At 36.8% G+C, this 20,934-nt stretch overlaps 1 protein-coding gene across 1 annotated transcript in view; it reads right to left on the bottom strand.

The window, feature by feature from the left end:
• Positions 1–2,849: 2,849 nt before the first annotated feature.
• The window catches only part of LOC129016517 (coiled-coil domain-containing protein 144A), an 88,247-nt gene continuing 70,162 nt past the window's right edge, over positions 2,850–20,934 (bottom strand). The window contains exons 15-18 of the mRNA XM_054455829.2: positions 20,547–20,767; positions 18,907–19,117; positions 11,083–11,125; positions 2,850–9,595 (exon numbers count right to left, since the gene is read on the bottom strand). Of these exons, the coding sequence (XP_054311804.1) occupies positions 9,459–9,595; positions 11,083–11,125; positions 18,907–19,117; positions 20,547–20,767 (612 nt within the window). The 3' untranslated portion in view covers positions 2,850–9,458. The remainder of the gene's footprint in view (positions 9,596–11,082; positions 11,126–18,906; positions 19,118–20,546; positions 20,768–20,934) is intronic.

The following is a 20,934-nucleotide window of genomic DNA, read 5'->3' as shown; positions in this document are numbered from 1 at the left end:
AGAATAGAGATAAAAGAATGAAAAGAAATGAATGTCACCATCAAAAAAAATGGGATTATATAAAGAGAACGAATTTGGGGTACCTGAAAAAGACAAGGAGAATGGTACCAAGTTGGAAAACATACTTCAGCAGAGGATCCAAGAGAACTAACTTCCCCAAGTTAGTTCTAGCAAGACAGGCCAACATTCAAATTCAAGAAATCCAGAGAACTCCAGTGAGATACTCCATGAGGAGATCATCCCCGAGACACATAATCATCAGATTCTCCAAAATCTAAATGAAAGAAAAAATGTTAAGGGCAGTCAGACAGAAAGGCCAGGTCACCTACAAAGGGAACCCCATCAGATGAACAGCTGACCTCTCAGTGGAAACCCTACAAGTCAGAAGATACTGGGAACCAATATTCAACATTCTTAAAGAAAAGAATTTCCAACCCAGAATTTCACATCTGGCCAAACTAAGCTTCATAAGCAAAGGATAAATAAGACGCTTTTCAGACAAGCAAATGCTGAGGGAACTTGTTACTACCAGACCTGTCTTGCAAGAGCTCCTGAAGGAAGCAGTAAATATGAAAAGGAAAAACCATTACCAGGCACCAGAAAACACACTAAAGTACAAAGAACAGTGACACTATGAAGCAACCACATAAACAAGTTAGCAAAATAACCAGCTAGCATCATGATGATGAAATCAAATCCACATATAATACTACTAACCTTAAATATCAATGTGTTAAAGGCTCCAATGAAAGACACAGAATGGCAAGCTAGATAAAGAACCAAGACCCATCAGTATGCTGTATTCAAGAGACCCATCTCACACACAAAGAAACACATAGGCTAAAAATAAAGGGATGGAGGAAAATTTACCAAGCAAACAGAAAGCAGAAAAAAACAGAGCTTGCAATCCTAGTTTCTAACAAAACAGACTTTAAATGAACAAAGATCAAAACAGACAAAGAAGAGCACTACCTGTTGGTAAAGGGTTCAATTCAACCAGAAGAGCTAACTATTCTAAATATATATGCACCCAATACAAGAGCACCCAGGTTCATAAAGCAAGTTATTGGAGACCTTCAAAGAGACTTAGACTCCCACACAATAATAGTGGGAGACTTTAACACCACAATGACAATATTAGACACATCATGGAGACAGAAAATTAACAAAGATATTCAGGACCTGAACTCAGCTATGGATCAAGCAGACATGATAGATATCTACAGAACTCTCCAACAAAAAACAAGTGAATATACATTCTTCTCATAGCCACATGACACTTACTCTAAAACTAATCATAAATTAGGAAGAAAAACACTCCTCAGCAAATGAAAAATAACTGAAATCATAACAAAGAGTCTCTCAGACCACAGCACAATCAAATTAGAGCTCAAGATTAAGAAATTCACTTAAAAGCACACAACTATATGGAAATTGAACAATCTGCTCCTGAATGACTTTGGGGTAAATAATAAAATTATGGCAGAGATCAAGAAGTGCTTTAAAACTAATTAGAACAAACAGACAACATAACAGAATCTCCAGGACTCAGCTAAAGCAGTGTTAAGAGGAAAATGTATAGCACTAAATGCCCACATCAAAAAGATAGAAAGATCTCAAGTTAACAACCTAATATTACAACTAAAAGGACTAGAGAACCAAGAGGTAACAAACTCCCAAGCTAGCAGAAGACAAGAAATAACCAAGATCAGAGCTGAACTGAAATAGAGACACAAAAAAACCTTCAAAAAAATAAATGAATCCATGAGGTTTTTTTAAATTTACTTTTTATTTCAATAGGTTTTTAAGGAACAGGTGATGTTTGGTTATATAAATAAGTTCTTTAGTGGTGATTTTTGAGATTTTGGTGCATCCCTCACCTGAGCAGTGTACACTGTACCCAATGTGTAGTCTTTTATTTCTCACTCCCTTCCCACCCTTTCCCCTGAGTCCCCAAAGTCCACCGTATCATTCTTATGCCTTTACATTCTCATAGCTTAGTTCCCACATATGAGAACATATGACGTTTGGTTTTCCATTCTTGTGCTACTTCACTTAGAAGAATGGTCTCCAATTCCATCCAGGTTGCTGCAATTAGAAGAATGGTCTCCAGTTCCATCCAGGTTGCTCCTTTTTATGGCTGAGTAGTATTCCATGTGGTGTGTGTGTACATATCACATTTTCTTTATCCACTCATTGATTGATGGGCATTTGGGCTGGTTCCATATTTTCACAATTATGAATGTTGCTGCTATAAACATGTGTGTACAAGTATCTTTTTTGTATAATGACTTCTTTTCCTCTGGGTAGATACTGAGGAATGGGGTTGCTGGATCAAATGGTAGATCTACTTTTAGTTCTTTAAGCAATCTCCACACCGTTTTCCATAGTGGTTGTACTAGTTTACATTAGTATCAACAGTATAAAAATGTTCCCTTTCCACCACATCCATGCCAACATCTATTATTTTTAAATTTTTTTAATATTGCCATTCTTACAGGAATGAGGTGATAGCACTTTGTGGTTTTGATTTGCATTTCCTTGATCATTAGTGATGTTGAGCATTTTTCCATATGCTTGTTGGCCATGTGTATATTTTCTTTTGAGAATTGTCTATTCGTGTCCTTAGCCCACTTTTTTATGGGATTGGCTTTTTTCTTACTGATTTGAGTTCTTTGTAGATTCTGAATATTAGTCCTTTGTTGGATGTGTAGGTTGTGAAGATTTTCTCCCACTCTGTGTGTTGTCTGTTAACTCTACCCATTATTTCTTTTGCTGTGCAAAAGCTTTTTAGTTTAGTTAAGTCCCATCTATTTATCTTTTGTTTTTGTTGCATTTGTTTTGAGCTTCTTGGTCATGAAGTCTTTGCCTAAGCCAATGTCTAGAAGGGTTTTTCCAATGTTATCTTCTAGAATTTTTAAGGCTTCAGGTCTTAAGTTCTTGATCCATCTTGAGTTGATTTTTGTATAAGGTGAGAGATAAGGATCCAGTTTCATTCTCCTAAATATGGCTAGCCAATTATCCCAGCACTATTTGTTGAACAGGGTATCCTTTCCTCACTTTGTTGAAGATCAGCTGGCTGTAAGTATTTGGCTTTAATTTTGGATTCTCTATTCTGTTCCATTGGTCTATGTGCCTATTTTTATACTAGTATCATGCTGTTTTAGTGACTATGGCGTTACAGAATAGTTTGAAGTTAGGTAATGTGATGCCACCAGATTTATTCTTTTTGCTTAGTCTTCCTTTGGCTATGTAGGCTCTTTTTTGGTTCCATATGAATTTTGGGATTATTTTTCATCATTTTGTAAAGAATGATGGTAGTATTTTGATGGGAATTGGATTTAAATTTGTAGATTGCTTTTGGCAGTATGGTCATTTTCACAATATTGATTCTACCCATCCATGAGCATGGGATGTGCTGCCATTTGTTTGTGTCATCTGTGATTTCTTTCAGTAGTGTTTTGTAGTTTTCCACGCAGAAATCTTTCACCTCCTTGGTTAGGAATATTCCTAAGTATTTTATTATTATTATTATTATTATTATTATTATTATTATTATTATTATTATTTGTAGCTATTGTAAAAAGGGTTGAGTTATTGATTTGATTCTTCGCTTGGTCGCTGAAGGTGTATAGCACAGCTACAGATTTGTGTATACTTGTGTGTAACTTTGTATCCTGAAACTTTGCTGAATTCATTTACCAGTTCTAGAAGCTTTTTGGATGAGTCTTTAGGGTTTTCTAGGTATACAATCATATCATTGGGAAACAGCAATAGGCAGACTTCTTCGTTACCACTTTGGATGCCCTTGATTTCTTTCTCTTGTCTGATTGCTCTGGCTAGAACTTCCAATACCATGTTGAATAGAAGTGGAGAAAGTGGGCAATCTTGTCTTCTTCCAGTTTTCAGGAGGAATGCTTTCAACTTTTCCCTGTTCGGTATAATGCTGGCTGTGGGTTTGTCATAGATGGCTTTTATTACCTTAATGTATGTCCCTTCTATGCTGATTTTGCTGAGGGTCTTAATAAAATAGGGATGCTGGATTTTCTCAAGTGCTTTTTCTGCATCTATTGAGATGATCATGTGACTTTTGTTTTTTAATTCTGTTTATGTAGTGTATCGCATTTATTGACTTGCAGATGTTAAACCATCCCTGCATCCCTGGTATGAAACCCACTTGATCATGATGGATTACCTTTTTGATATGTTGTTAGATTCAGCTAGCTAGTATTTTTTTGAGGATTACTGCATCTCTGTTCATCAGGGATGTTGGTCTGTAGCTTTCTTTTCTCATTATGTCCTTCCTTGCTTTTGGTATTAGGGTGTCTATTAGTCTGTTTTGGTATTAGGGTGTGTATTAGTCCATTTTCACACTGCTGATAAAGACATACCTGAGACTCGGCAATTTACAAAAGAAAGAGGTTTATTTGACTTACAGTTCCACATATCTGGGGAGGCCTCAAAGTCATGGTGGAGTCAAGGAAGAGCAAGTCACATCCTATGTGGATGGCAGCAGGCAAAAAGAAAGAGCTTGTGTAGAGAAAGTCCTGTTTTTAAAACCATCAGATCTTGTGACACTCATTCACTGTCATGAGAACAGCATGGAAAAGACCCGCCCTCATAATTCAATCATCTCCTACTGGGTCCTTCTCACAACATGTGGGAATTATGGGAGCTAAACGATGAGAATTGGGTGGGGACACAGAGCCAAACCATATCATGGTGATTTTGGTTTCATCGAATGATTTAGGGAAGATTTCTGTTTCTCTATCCTGTGAAATAGTGTCAATAGGATAGGTACCAATTCTTTGAATGTCTGATAGAATTCAGGTGTGAATCCATCTGGTCCTGGACTTTTTTGTTGTTGGCATTTTTTAAATTACCATTTTCAATCTTGCTGCTTGTGATTGGTCTGTTCAGAGTTTCTATATCTTCCTAATTTAATCCAGGAGGGTTGTATATTTCCAGGAATTTATCGATCTCCTGTAGGTTTTCTAGTTTATGGATGTGAAGATGTTCACAGTAGTCTTGAATAATCTTTGTATTTCTGTGGTATCGTGGTAATATCTCCCATTTCATTTCTAATAGAGCTTATTTGGATCTTCTCTCTTCTTTTCTTGATTAATCTTGCTAATGTTTATCAATTTTATTTATCTTTTCAAAGAACCAGCTTTTTGTTTCATTTATCTGTTGTATTTTTTTGTTTAAATTTCATTTAGTTTTGTTCTGATTTTGTTATTTCTTGTCTTCTGCTGGGTTTGGATTTGGACTGTTCTAGTTTCTCCAATTCTGTGAGGTGTGACCTTGTTTACTTGTGCTCTTTCAGACTATTTGATGTAGGCATTTAATGCTATGAATTTTCTTCTTAGCTCCACTTTTGCTGTATCCCAGAGTTTTTGATAGGTTGTGTCACTATTATCGTTCAGTTCAAAGAATTTTTAAATTTCCCTCTTGATATCATTGTTGACCCAACAATCATTCAGGAGTAGGTTATTTAATTACCATGTATTTGCATGCTTTTGAGTGTTCCTTTTGGAATTAATTTCCAATTTTATTCCACTGTGGTCTGAGAGAATACTTGATATAATTCTGATTTTCTTAAATTTACTGAGACTTGTTTTGTGCCCTATCATATGGTCTATTTTGGAGAATGTTCCGTGTTCTGATGTATACAATGTATATTCTATGCTTGTTGGGTAGAATGTTCTGTAAGTATCTGTTAAGTCCATTTGTTCTAGGGTATAGTTTAAGTCCATTGTTTCTTTGTCGACTTTCTGTCTTGGTGATCTGTCTAGTGCTGCCAGTAGAGTATTAACATCCCCCACTATTATTGTGTTGCCAACTACCTCATTTCTTACATCTAGTAGTAATTGTTTTATAAATTTGGGATCTCCAGTATTAGATGCATATATATTTAGGACTGTGATATTTTCCTGTTGAACTAGTCCTTTTATCATTATATAATGTCTCTCTTTGTCTTTTTAAAACTGCTGTTGTCTTAAAGTCTGTTTTGTCTGATATAAGAACAGCTACTCCTGTTCACTTTTGATGTGTCCATTTAGACGAAGTGTCTTTTTCCAACCCTTTGCCTTAAGTTTATGTGAGTCCTTATGTGTTAGGTGAGTCTCCCGAAGACAGCAGCAACTTGGTTGGTGAATTCTTACCCATTCTGCCATTCTATATCTTTTAAGTGGAGCATTTAGGCCATTTACGTTCAATATTAGCATTGAGATGTGAGGTACTATTCTATTCGTAAGGCTATTTGTTGCCTGAATACCTGAAAACCTGGAAGCATTCCCCTTGAAAACTGACACAAGACAAAGATGCCCTCTCTCACCACTCCTATTCAACACAGTATCAGAAATTCTCACCAAGGCAATCAGGCAAGAGAAAGAAAGAAAAGCTATTCAAATAGGAAGACAGGAAGTCAAACTATCTTTGTTTGCAGATGATATGATCCTATATCTAGAAAACTCCATCATCTCAGCTCAAAAACTTCTTAAGCTGATAAGCAACTTCAACAAAGTCTCAGGATACAAAATCAATGTGCAAAAGTCACTAGCATTCCTATACACCAACAACAGGCAAGCCGAGAGAAAAATCATGAATTAACTCCCATTCACAACTGCCACAAGAAGAGTAATACCTAGGAATACAGCTAACAAGAAAAGTGAAGGACCTTTTCAAGGATAACTATAAACCATTATTCAAAGAAATCAGAGATGACTCAAACAAACGGAAAAACATATGCTCACAGACAGGAAGGATCAATATCGTGAAAATGACCACACTACCCAAGGCAATCTGTAAATTAAATGCTAGGCCCATTAAACTACTACTGACATTCTTTACAGACCTAGAAAAAGCTATTTTAAAATTCACATGGAACCAAAAAAGAGCCCAAATAGCCAAGACAATCCTAAGCAAGAAGAGCAAAGCTAGAGGCATCATGCTACCCAGCTTCAAACTATACTACAAGACTACAGTAACCAAAACAGCATGGTGCTGATACAAGAACCGACACATAGACCAATGGAACAGAATAGAGAACCCAGAAATCAGACCACACACCTACAACCATGTGATCTTTGACAAACCTGACAAAAGGAAGCAATAGGGAAAAGATTCCCTATTTAATAAATGGTGCTGGGAGAACTGGCTAGCCATATGCCAGTTGAAACTGGCAAATTGAAACTGGACCCCTTCCTTAACCCATATACAAAAGTTAACTCAAGATGGATTAAAGACTTAAATCTACAACCCAAAACTATAAAAATCCTGGAAGAAAACCTAGGCAACACCATTCAGGACACAGGCAAGGGCAAAGATTTCATGACGAAGGTGCCAAAAGCAATTGCAACAAAAGCCAAAATTGACAAATGGGATCTAATTAAACTGAAGAGCTTCTGCACAGCATTAAGAACCTATCAACAGAGTAAACAGACAACCCACAGAATGGCAGAAAATTTTTGCACTCTATCCATCTGACAAAGGTCTAATATCCAGCATCTACAAGGAACTTAAACAAATTTACAAGAAAAAAAACTCAACCCCATTAGAAAGTGGTCAAAGGACACAAACAGACACTTTTCAAAAGAAGGCATACATGCAGCCAACAAACAAAAAAACCTCAACATCACTGATCATCAGAGAAATGCAAATCAAAGCCACAATGAGACACCATCTCACAACAGTCAGAATGGCTATAATTCAAAAAAATAAAAAGATGCTGGCAAGATTATGGAGAAACAGGAATGCTTTTACACTGTTGATAGGAGTGTAAATTAGTTCAACCAGTGTGGAAGACAGTGTGGTGATTCCTCAAAGATCTAGAACCTGAAATACCATTTAACCCAGCAATCCCATTACTTGGTATATACCCAAAGGAATATAACTAATTCTAGTATAAAGATACATGCACACGTATGTTCACTGCAGCACTATTCACAATAGCAAAGACAAAGAATCAACCTAAAAGCCCATCAATGATAAACTGGATAAAGAAAATGTGGTACATATATACCATGGAATACTATGCAGCCATGAAAAGGAATGAGACATGTCCTTTGCAGGGACATGGATGGAGCTGCAGAACATTATCCTCAGCAAACCAACGCAGAAATAGAAAATGAAATACTGCATGCTCTCACTTACAAGTGGGAGTTGAATAATGAGAACACATGGACACATGGCGGGGAACAACACACACAGGGGCATGTGGGATGCTGGCGGGTGAGAGAAGGGAGAGCATCATGAAGAATAGCCAATGGATGCTGGGCTATTATTAATACCTAGGTGATGGGATGATCTGTGCAGCAAACCACCATGGCACATATTTACCTATGTAACAAACCTGCACATCCTGCACATGTACCCCTGAACTTAAAAGATGAAAATAAAAAATAATAATAATTGCCGGTCACCTGATAGAATGCAGTAAGAAGATCATGGGATAACTTCTGTGATACTCTTGCCAAAAACATTATCATCTAAATCTTATCATAAAAAAAATTCAGAGAAATCCAATGGAGGGACATTCTGTATTATTGGACTTTACTCTTCAAAAGATTTAAGGTCATAAAGGTCAAAGAAAAACTGAGGAACTGTTCCAGACTGAAAGAGTCATGACAACTAAATGAAATTCATGGACCTGAATGGGATCCTTCTGCTACAAAGAACATTATAGACAATTAAGAAAACTTGAAAAGAAACTGAGAATTAAATGAATTTCAAATGTATTGATGTTAACTTTCTGATTATAAAGTAGTTATATAAAATGTCCTGACTTGTGGGAATACCCACATATCAGATGTGATGGCATAATGTCAGCAATTTACTCTCAAATGGTCCACAGGGGGAAAGTTGTTTTTCCTAAAATGTGGAAATTTTCTCCAATTTTAAGACTGTTTCCCAAAAGTTAATCTAATAAAGACATGAAACAATAAATAAAAAAGCAAAAAGCCTTAGACAAACCTTATTTTTCCACAAGGAAAGATCTAAATAAATCAGTGCTTAAAATTAAAATTATCTAAGTTTGATTGCACTATAACAATTGTAATACATCCAAACTTTGACAATGACCACAGTACCAGTATACCAAAATGATGTCTATCTAAACTTAAATCTATCACTATATATTAAAGATAAAATTATAAAATACAAACAAGCCATCAATTGACTCCACTAAATTATTAATGGCAACTTGATTATTTGGTTGTTTAAACAGCTAACATTTGGGCAGTTCGAGTATGTAAAACTCAATAATACTGGTTTTCATTTGCAAAATCCACTTAAAAGTTAGCTGAAGAGGCCAAGAAACATTATTTAAAATACTATATAAATTTTCATCAGACATGTATAATATAGAATATTTCCCTTTAGTAAAAATGTTCACATCATATACTTAATGGGAAACAAAATATCATGTGAATAGCCCAGAAATAAAATTGCCTTATCTTTCAGAATATGTATTTTCTTCTTAAAATCTGTACATATTCTTTTGTTACTTCCAAAACTGGATCTTGATTCAGATTTTCCTTGTGTGTAAATCCTAGAGGAGAAGCTATATAGGATCCAGGTTCATATTTAGCAGCAGCTGAAAACAAAAAGCAAGAATTATATTATTATTATTATTATTATTATTATTATTATTTTAAGATAGGGTCTCACTCTTTCACCTATGCTGGAGTGCCGTGGTGTGATCACAAGTCACTGCAGTCTCATCCTCCCAGGCTTAAGCAATTCTCCTGCCTCAGCCCCAAGTACTTGGAACTGCAGGCATGAGCCACTGTGCCTGGCAAGTTTTTGTATTTTTTATAGGGGCAGGGTTTTGTCATGTTGGCACAGGCTGCTCTCAAACTCCTGGGCTCCAGTGATCTGCCTGCCTCAGGCTCCCAAAGTGCTGGGACTACAAATGTGAGCCAACATGCCTGGCCAAATAATTATATTCTATATATTTCATAGTTAACTAAGTGCAAGTCAGTAAAAAAGAGTTGAGAGCTTTTTCAGTGTTAACAAGAATGAAAAGTATGTATGACTACAATGCTAACTTATTATTAGATAAGAATCTGCCCATAGTTGCACACTAAATTAATGATCATTGTGGTTGTGTATCACAGCTTCTGGTTTTCTCATTCTTCATTCATTTATTCAACAACCACATGCTAAGGTACTAGACTATGCCCTGGAGTTACAAGATGAAGATGATACAGTCCACCCCTCAGCAATCATATGCTATAACCTGAAAAAGCAGACAAATAGGCAATTTCCATACCAAGTCATAGATACCCTGACAGGTATAAAACAGGGCACTATTGGAATGCAAGAGGGACACCTATCCCAGTTTTGTCTCGATATCGTAGGCTTTTTGGTGGAGGCATGCTTAGTGGATACCTGAAGGATGAGAAAAAAAGGTTGGCAGATAGAGTAAAGAAGCAAGTGCAAAGAGCTGGAGGAGAAGGACGAGCACTGTGGAATTCTGTGCAGTCCAGTTTGGCTGGATCCTAGAGCAAAGGGGCAGAGTACAGTAAGCGGTGAGAGAGAAGCCTGAGTAACTTGACAAGAACCAAATGAACGTGGGTGTTTATATTACATGTTAAGGAATTTGGAACTTTTCCTGAGGGCAAAAGTAAACCAATGACACTGTAAATGACTGGAGATTTAAAGTGTTACCTCTCAAGCGACTGCTTATAAACTGTAACTGCTTGAATAGGTTACTAGATGAGACTGGGATGTTTTGGCCTTAAAAATCACTACCATAACCCTGAGAAGCTGATGATGCCTCTGTTTTCTGAGAACCGTTTCTGTGTGCTGGCTGACAATTCCATAGGGATGGCAGAAGTGAAGAGTAGAGCCAGACTTCTTGAGCTATTTTTTTCAAGCTATGGAACGTGATGAATTCATGAGGCATAAGTATGCTCTTCATTATACTTGTTCAAGTTTTCACATCTTTCATTAGATATATATGAAAGAATATTTAATGTAGTATCTACTAGCCCAAGAATGGAAAGGGATGTTGTCTGCAGTTTATTTCAGATACATATTACTTAATCTAAATTTAATTCATAAATTTTGGTAACATACCTGCTACTTCTGTAGTTAGATCATTTTGCAACTTCTGCTGCATCTGAAATAAGTCAAATATTATTTATAACATTTAAGAAGAGACATTATCATAGTAAGGAGCATTAATTACAAAATGTGGCCTTTAAATAATACTTTTACAGACTAGACCTAACTTGAAGATTGCTTAAATTTAAAAAAATCATATAAATTCCTACCTATTTTAAGTTTAGATAATGGAGAACATATATGTGTTATGCTGTTTAGATTAATCTTACAAAAGTACAATTAATATTGGTCTGTTGGATCTACGTCATTTCAAAAGTGTGATGTTTTCCCTTATTAGTACAGAGGTTAAACAATTCAAGTCATATTTTGCAATGAATGCATTACTTCCCCATTCTTATCAAAACTCTGCCCTCTATCAAGGTCTAATCAGTTTTTCACTTTAATGAATAGTTCCTTAAAATGAACTCTCCATTCTCTACTTTTAGAAAGTAATAATCTCAAAGTATGTTCTTTGCTATTAATTCAGCACAGAATCTTTAATACATACTTGAAGAAAGCAGTATTGTTGTGATGCCATGTGAAAGTTCCACTGGCAAAAGATTAAAAATATTATGCTATTATGATTAACATTTCTTTATTCACACGGACACAAAGATTTCAGAAAATTTACATGAAAACAAGGATAAATATAGGTTACAGCCAGTTTTCAATCTTAGTTTCTTTGATTCATGAGTGTCTAGAATTAAAAACTAGGAAAACAATATAGTTATTTAACTGCAACTTTGATTTCTTTTCAGAAATTAGTACCCATTTTTAAGCATCTGACAAGTTATAGTTATCTACTTAATTATGAAAGGTGTGGGTATATTTCTAACTTATTGCCAGTGTCCCTATCTAGAGTGCTCTTATTTAAATTTTTTTTAGAATAGGTATTCTCTCACTAAATGCCTAGAACAGGGTCTGAGATAGTTTATGGTGATAAAGATAATGATATCTAATGCCTTTACAAATTTTAGGTGTCAAGTCAATTTTTTTGTTTTACTAACAGGTTTACCAATATTTTGAGACTCCTTTCCATAACATTTCTGTGACAAAAACATTATAGATAGGCTTTATAGAGTAAGTAACATGACAACAGCATTACCATCCAGGCCTTATAAAAGTAATAGTTCAAGAAATGATCCTTTTCAAGCTATGTCCCACAGAAATCTAAGGTTCCACAGAGGATGCAGATGGATTAAGGGATAAGAAAGTCACAGCTTCAGAGCACTGATCCTTCCTTTAGTCAGGCGGCACTACTTCTGTTTTCTATAATGTGGTTTTATGCAATTTTAAAAAGTTCCATTCTTAAAAAAAAAAAAAAGAGCTTTACTTAAACGTATGAATGTCACTGATTTAGTCAAAGTCCTTAATTTTACATAAGAAACAAAACAGGCTCAGAGAGACTGCAGCTTGCCTGAGGTCACAAAACCAATTAGTTACAAGGTAGGAGTGGGCTTCAGATCTTTCACTGAGCCTGGAGTTATTCTATGCCAGCAGCTTCCTTCATATTCAGAAAAGAAATACAGATTTTTAAAAATAACTCAGGCTGGGCACGGTGGCTCACACCTGTAATCCCAGCACTTTGGGAGGCCGAGGCGGGCGGATCACAAGGTCAGGAGATCAAGACCATCCCGGCTAACACAATGAAACCCCGTCTCTACTAAAAATACACAAAATTAGCCGGGCATGGTGGCAGGCGCCTGTAGTCCCAGCTACTCAGGAGGCTCAGGCAGGAGAATGGCGTGAACCCAGGAGGCGGAGCTTGCAGTGAGCCAAGATCGTGCCACTGCACTCCAGCCTGGGTGACAGAGTGAGACTCCACATCAAAAAATCATAATAATAATAATAAAATGAAATAAAAACTCAGAGAGTCCGGGTGTGGTGGCTCACGCCTGTAATCTCAGCACTTTGGGAGGCCGAAGTGGGTGGAATACAAGGTTAGGAGTTCAAGACCAGCCTGGACAATATGGTGAAACCCCGTCTCTACTAAAAATATAAAAATTAGCCAGGCATGGTGGTGTGCACCTGTAGTCCCAGCTACTCAGGAGGCTGAGGCAGGAGAATCGCTTGAACCCGGCAGGCAGAGGTTGCAGTGAGCAGAGATCGCGCCACTGCACTCCAGCCTGGGAGACAGAGTGAGACTCTGTCTCAAAAACAACAACAACAAAAAAGAGAAAATGCATCTATAAACTCTCATGATGCTCTATAATGTTTAAGCATGAGACAAAAAATAGTAGCTCTCCAAATTGTAAGTTATGAATCAAATTTAAAGAACAATTAATATCATAACTTCTGGCTAGTACCAGTCAAGACACTCAATTTATAAAGAACACATTTTTCAAACCGCAGAACAGAAAACTTGAAGGAGAAAATCTTTAGTTGAACCAAGCAAGCAGAAATTAAGAAAACTGTTCCTTAAAAGAACTATTCATTCTCCTCCAAATAAGATGTGGTTTAGGAAAATCAATCAAGTCAATTATCCATGTTGTGAGTTATTTATAGAAAAACTGAAAACACAAAACAGATTTCTCTACCATCTAGCATACGCTGTCCAACTTCTCATCATTAATTTGTACATACAAAGACATGGGATTAATTTCCATTATCACTTAAATTCAGCCATAAATGATAGGAGAACCTTCATTTTCCTGGCCTCAGGTTTCAAGTGAGGACTTAGACTCTCTCTACCTATAGCTTCCTCTTGAGAGGATATCAGATCTACCTAATGGGTGAATTTGGGCAAAGCACACAGTGTGCTTGCTTGGCTCAGGGTCTCTTTCAAAAGATGTGTCTGCCCACAGTGACATGAGTTCAGGTCTGCTGTCATTCCTGCAGTAAGCAGCATGCACCTGCGATGGGTGTCAAGCCTTTGTTTTCTCCACTTAAAACTCTGTGGGTTAGTGCCTAATCTGGGATAAAATACTGTGGCTGCACATCTGAGCCACATTCTCCCATTAGTTATCATGAGTCTGTAATAGAGCTAGTGTGTTGATGTCCATCTATCTGACTCCTGTGTTCTGAACTCAGAAGGGAATGAGGAGCACCATTTGCTGCCTATCCACCACAGCCTGAACAAGAAAGATGACTGTATAATACTTATAGAAATAGTTTCTTCTTCCTTGACTTTTCTAATCTTACCATACATTCTTCACAACTACCTCCACTTTAAAGAGGGGAGGAGTTAGAAAATTTTTTTAAAGAAATATAGTGAAATCAGTACCAATGGCAAAGTCCAATAAATACAAAGTTCACTCTTCAGCAATAACTTATTGACAGGCTACTGCTAAATTATACTTGAGATTACAGGCTGGAAAATAAGGAGCCAATAAAACTATAAAAAGTACTTCTGATATATAGGACAAAGGATCCCAGGGTTAATCTAGAATGTGAAAACTGTAAGTAAAAATTAGTAAAACATAGGCATAGCAATCTATTATTACTACAATGGTGTTAAGTGGCAAGGCCATGTGGCAGGCCAGGTCTCACTAACGCAGGCCTCCATAACAACTGCTTTGGCACTGACTGAGTAGTTAAGTTAAATATTAAAAGCTGAAAGAGCCAGTGCCCTTATACAGGCTGGAATGTAACAAAAGCCCACCAAGAGTCTTGCCTAGGCCTTTCCTGGGCCTTAAAGTATGACAAAATAATGAAGGAATTCTTAATAGGACCGGTTTGGTATTAAACAAGTTTTTTGGGGGATCTGAAGAAACTCCCCAGGCCTCCACAAATAAGTTTATTGGGGGTCTAATGGAACTCCCAAACCTCCATGATTTAGCAGGAGACAAGATAAGGGTAATCGCCCCAGCACCTGGACCCATTTAGATTAAATAAATTTACTGAAGCTCCAGAGGAAGGTCTTCAGGACTTAGATCTTAGTGATAGATTAAAAGAAGTTAATCACTTATGTCTACAGACGAATGCACACTTACATGTAGATATATAGCTTAGAAGGTATATAAGCTCTGGAAAACTTTGTAATTTTGTATTGGTGTGGTAATAATTTCCAGGCCTTCCTTGTAACCCTGTAACCGGTTGCAGAAAATAAAACCTCTCTTCCCAATTCATCTGCATCTCATTACTGGACCATGATAAATAGCAGCCCGACTCTCAGTTTGGTCTGGGAACAGTCAGACTCTAGACTTCATATAATGGGGTGAGAGATGCAATAAATGCTAAATGTCATGAATGTAGAGAAAACTTGTTTCAACAACCAGTTATAATATATTATTTCTCTGGTGTGTGATTTCATACAAAATTATAACCATTTTTCTTGAGGTTAGAGAAAATGCTGTGTACGATAGCACTTCACAGTAGGAATAGTCCAAAGTGTTAAAATCTTGCAAATAAAGGAGATGTACAAATAGATCCAATATTAGTGCTATTTTTAACATTTTGCTTTTGAAAACTGTAGTTAAAAATTTCTAAATATCCTGTTTTGTAATGCCCCACCCAGAAACCCACCCCACCCCCCACCTTTTTTTGTAAATCTCAGTTTAGATGGTATGTTACCACCTCCTCCTTGTATTAGCTGATGTTTTCCCATAGGAAATACTTAAGTTCCTAGCAACTCTAGAAGGCACCTTCTTTCTAACTCTAAAAATTCTGTAGACAACAGCTATATAAGAACTCTTCCAAGGTGTGATTATGGAGACATGCCTTTGTATCTTTTCTTTTTTTTTTTTTTGAGATGGAGTCTTGCTCTGTCACCTGGGCTGCAGTGCAGTGGCACAATCTCGGCTCACTGCAACCTCTGCCTCGTGGGTTCAAGCTATTCTCCTGCCTCAGCCTCCCGGGTAGCTAGGATTATAGGCGCCCGCCACCACGCCAGGCTAATTTTTGTATTTTTAGCAGAGACAGGGTTTCACCATGTTTTCCAGGCTGGTCTCAAATTCCTGACCTCAAGTGACCCACTTGCCTCGGCCTCCCAAAGTGCTGGGATTACAGGTGTGAGCCTCCGCACCCGGCACTCATATCTTGATATAATCATGCTTTTAAATCTCTTTTAGTAAATCTAACATGATTGGGCAAAAAATGCCCCACAAGGAAACTAGGTATACCTTGGAACTACTACATTAACATTAACTTTAAAACAAACAAATTTTCTACTTATCTAGAAATACTAAAAAATGAACACCCCCTTCCCCACAAAACAGAAATTAAAAAAAAAAGTTCCTCAAAAATCTTCCCTTGCATCACATCTGCTTTTATTTATTTTATTTATTTTTTTCCCCCACCCATGAGATGGAGTCTTTGCTCTGTCGCCCAGGTTGGAGTGCAGCAGCGCAATCTCAGCTCACTGCAACCTTTGCCTCCCAGGTTCAAGCGATTCTCCTGCCTCAGCCTCCCAAGTAACTGGGACTGCAGGCACACACCACCATGCCCAGCTAATTTTTGTATTTTTATTAGAGACGGGGTTTCACCATGTTGGAGGTTAGTCTCCAACTCCTGACCTCAGGTGATCCACCCACCTCGGCCTCCCAAAGTGCTGGGATTATAGGTTTGAGCCACAGTGCCCGGCCTATATCTGCTTTTTATACTCTCTCAGCACCATCTTGTAAAATGATACATTACCTTGTTTCTCTGGTGAGTATTGTGAAAGGAAAATATCTCGGGCCTCCAAAATCACTAAGCTAAAAGGAAAACTCAGGCTGGAAACTGCTTAGGGCAAACCTGCCTCCCATTCTATTCAAAGTTACCTTTCTGCTCACTAAGATAAATGCAGATCTGACTGTCTCCTTTGGAAAGGCTAATCAGAAACTCAAAAGAGTGCAACTGTTTGTCTCTCACCTGTCTGTGACCTGGAAGCCCCCTCCCCGCTTCCAGTCTTCCTCCCTTTGCTTCAAGTTGTCCTGCCTTTCCAGAGTGAACCAATGTACTTCTTAAATATATTGATTGATGTCTCATGTCTCTCTAAAATGTATAAAACCAAGCTGTGCTCCAACCACCTTGGACACATGTCATCAGGACTTCCTGAGGCTGTGTCACAGGTGTGTGTCCTCAACCTTGGCAAAATAAACTTTCTAAATTAATTGAGACTTGTCTCAAATTTTGGGGGTTCATAGTACTAATGAGAACATTATATCTGCATCTTGCTTAACCATTTACAGACGTATTTAACATTCATTTCCCATTAGTACCCAGTGGTACAATTTCGTGACTGAGGCATTTGGACGCTGATGATCTCATTTTTTTCAGAAAAATAAAACCTAAGCGAACAATATGATTAAAAATATCAGCTAGCTGGGCTCTTGTAATCTATGTATTAAAACAATCATTTAATGCATTCCCTTTTAAGCTATTTGGCCACAATGCTATCTAAGAAACCTTAGATTTGCTCTTCTATGATTTGTTAGGACACGAAATAGCCAGGTAAACACAACAAGGTTGAGGTTCATTCCACGTGGGCCTGTGCTACTTTTCTGTGTGCTAAGGAGATCATAAAAACATCAAAACTATAAGCCAATGTGCATCGATTGAAAATTTTAAAAACAACAATATACACAAAGAAAACTATTTATTTTTGTTCAAACAAATGTTTTATGGATTTTGTAATTTTTTTAAGAGACAGAATCTTGCTATGTTGCCCAGACTGGAATGCTGCAGTAGCTACTCACTGGAATAATCATTGTGCACTGCAGCCTTGAACTCCTGAGTTCAAGTGATCTTCCTGCCTCAGCCTCAGGAGCAGCTGGGACTACAGGTGTGTGCCACTGTGCCCAGCTTTTGTAATTTTCCCTCAGTTGAAAAATGGACAAATGTTAGACAAATACCTTAATCTGGGTCAAGCATAGTTGAACTACGTTTTGTTTTTTTCTTCCTTACCAACTCTATAGTTGATACAGCTCGTCATTCTTGGATCCATTTTGAAATCGCCAGAAATAGACTCTTATTCTGAGTGAAACCACATGGTTGAACTAAAAGGTTCCTGTTACATGTCCAGGGGAGATGTCCATGTGCAGCTTTACATGGAATTTGGGGTATTAAGAATAGAACTGATTCTGTTTGGTCACATTTGCTATTGAAGGACTCTAGATATCATTGCCGTCTTAGTCATCAATTACTCAAGTTATGGCCAGGTAGAGAGACATAACTTATGTGAGCTTTACTTTAAAAATACAAATATTTATTTGATTTAACTATTTCAAAACCACTGTACTATTGCATAGCAATAGACACATTTTACTAAAATTGGGATTAAAACACTATTAAGTGCAATAGCAATTACAGATGTACTCATGTAAGAAAATCACAAAACTTTTAACTTAAAGAACAGATTAATCAAGTGTTGCAGGTTTATATAACATATAAAAGTATTCACCTTGGGTCCTTTTAAATAATAAACATCCATGGGTGGTTAGTGTTTGGACACCAATCATTAACATATGATGAGGGGCAGAAAACCTGAGATGATGCAGAAAAACTTTAAAAGTGACCCCAGGCACACTATACCCTTTAAAAGTGAACCCCAGACAAACTAAAATCAATTAGTAAGACAAAGCACATCAAAGTAAACCTTTGGTTAAAATCTAACTTAAATGCAGTTTTTAAAGAAATTTAAAATATGTCAGTTTGGTTACATTTATTGAATAAAGTTAACAAAGGAGTAATCTCTTATGAATGAGAGCTCCAGAGACTTAAAAATAACTAAAATTTCTGTCTCCTCTCTTTATTAACACAGGTAATTATTACTTTTACTTACCATACACAAGCCAATTAAGTAACTGAGTATTTTACCAAATAACATATAAGAATTATATCAGAAATCTGAACGCCAAAGGAAAAAACATAGCTAACCTTCAACAAGTAGCTCTCCACGCTCTTAAGAGCAGATCTCTTTTTTCTTGGAATATGTTTTCTGTTGAGACCTTCACTGTCATTAAGATTTCCAATGCAAGGTGACTCTAGGACTGGCCTTGTAGTATAAGCAGTGAATAGAGATCTGGATCTGGTCTGCTCTTTCTCCACAGTAAGTTGCGTACTGACCTCTGCTATCATCTCATTAGTTCTGTGAAGATTGCAAAAGACAAATGCTTAGTATTTCCTTTTTTCCTAAATGATTCCTAAATGAGTTCAATTGTTCTAAAAGTTGCCATTAAGAGTAAATGGAATATACCATAAGCCGTGTTTTAACTCTAAAAATGTGTTAGAGCATGCCTACTGTATCCAATTATAGTTTTAACATTGTTCTAAAGAAGTACATATATTTCTAGAGGGATTTCTAACAAACAAGTAGTTCAAAGAGAGGGAGGGGACAGAAAAGACTATCAATGATGTATGCCTTCATAGTTAACACTTGTTGCCCATCTGGAATGACTCTACTTATACGATTCTTAAGGATGCCATTAGAATTACTTGTATTTCAAGGGTAACTCTGTGAAATGATGAAGATATTAATTTCCTTGACAAAATAACCATTTCACTGCATATAAATATATCAAAACATCAAGTTGTACTCCTTAAATATATACAATAAAAAAACTAAAAGTAAAAATAAAAGCTAGAAATACTTGTATTTAGTAAACCAGTTAGAGATTGTCTAAAAAACTCTCTCTCAAAGACATTTTCAAACAATTGTTTTCACTGCCCTTGTATATTTCACCCATTATCTGGAAAAAATTGAGCATTTGGCATTGAGGAATCATTCAAGGCGACTTTTCCTTGGGGAGAATAAGACTGCTGAAATCAAAGAGAACTAAAGCAGCATCGAGGACAATCAGCTCCTAACACTAGCCCATGTATCAGAGGCGGGGCCTGCCCTTTCTGTCTTCCACATACCCTCTCAGGCTGACCAAGGTGTTATTTTTTATCACTTAGTAAGTTATACTTCCCTTCAACCCTAGTTGATCCTTCTCTGCTTCACAAGTGTGCCTTTATGTGGACTGGAAAAACTATACAGGGCACTTCTTCTCAAGGCACCCTCTAATGATCACAATCAAGCAAAGTGAATTTACTGAGTGCCAGAATGTGCCCAGAGTAGTCGTACTCGACCCTTTCGGTTTTCAGCTGTCATCTTCCAGAAATTAATTAAATTCATTAATATTTTGAATTAAGGGAATCCTCACAAGCCATTTTTATAATGGTATCACTGTCTAAATTATGACGCTTCATAAATATTTAGCTGAAACCCTAATAGATCAGGTTAACTATATAAGAATATTAAGGGGTGGGGGGGAAGCCCCACATAAAACCAAAAAACAGGAGAGACAGGAACTGTCCTGGACTAAGATTTTAAAGGTTACGTTCATTTACTATTTTCAATTTTACTTAAAGGTTAAGTTCATTTACTATTTATAATTTACAATTTTCCAAAATTGTATGATCTAGTTAGCTTTCACTTCCCACAAATCTCATGAACCTGTCTCACTGAAAGTCATGCTTTTGAAGGCAAATTAATGAGCTTAACTTATTTTCTATGATTCTGCATATTGACTTACCTACTGAGTTCATTTGACAAGGATTCTCTAACTTTTACTTCTTCTAGGTAGAGTTCCTTATATCTTTCCAATTCGGTTTTATTACAGTCGGCTTGCGAAGTTTTTATTCTGGAGATTTCAGATTCCAGATCTTTGATTGTGAGTTCCATCTGAGTTTTTATTGAAGTAGTATTATCCTCCCTTAACTGTGCTAACTGTTCTTGAGATACTGCTGCTTGTTTCTAAAATAAGTTAAAAGGGAACATTTTAAAAGTAATTACAACCTGAATAATTACTGTGTATTTGTTTCCTTTTGTTTGGAGTCAGTGATTCAGAGAACAATTTTAAGAAAAATGTGAAGAAAGAAAGAAGCTCAAGCTTAAAATATTTATCACTGGTACCAACTGAA

Source organism: Pongo pygmaeus, chromosome 19, assembly GCF_028885625.2.
Source record: "Pongo pygmaeus isolate AG05252 chromosome 19, NHGRI_mPonPyg2-v2.0_pri, whole genome shotgun sequence".
NCBI classification, from domain to species: domain Eukaryota; kingdom Metazoa; phylum Chordata; class Mammalia; order Primates; family Hominidae; genus Pongo; species Pongo pygmaeus.
This window is presented reverse-complemented; position numbering and strand designations above follow the sequence as displayed.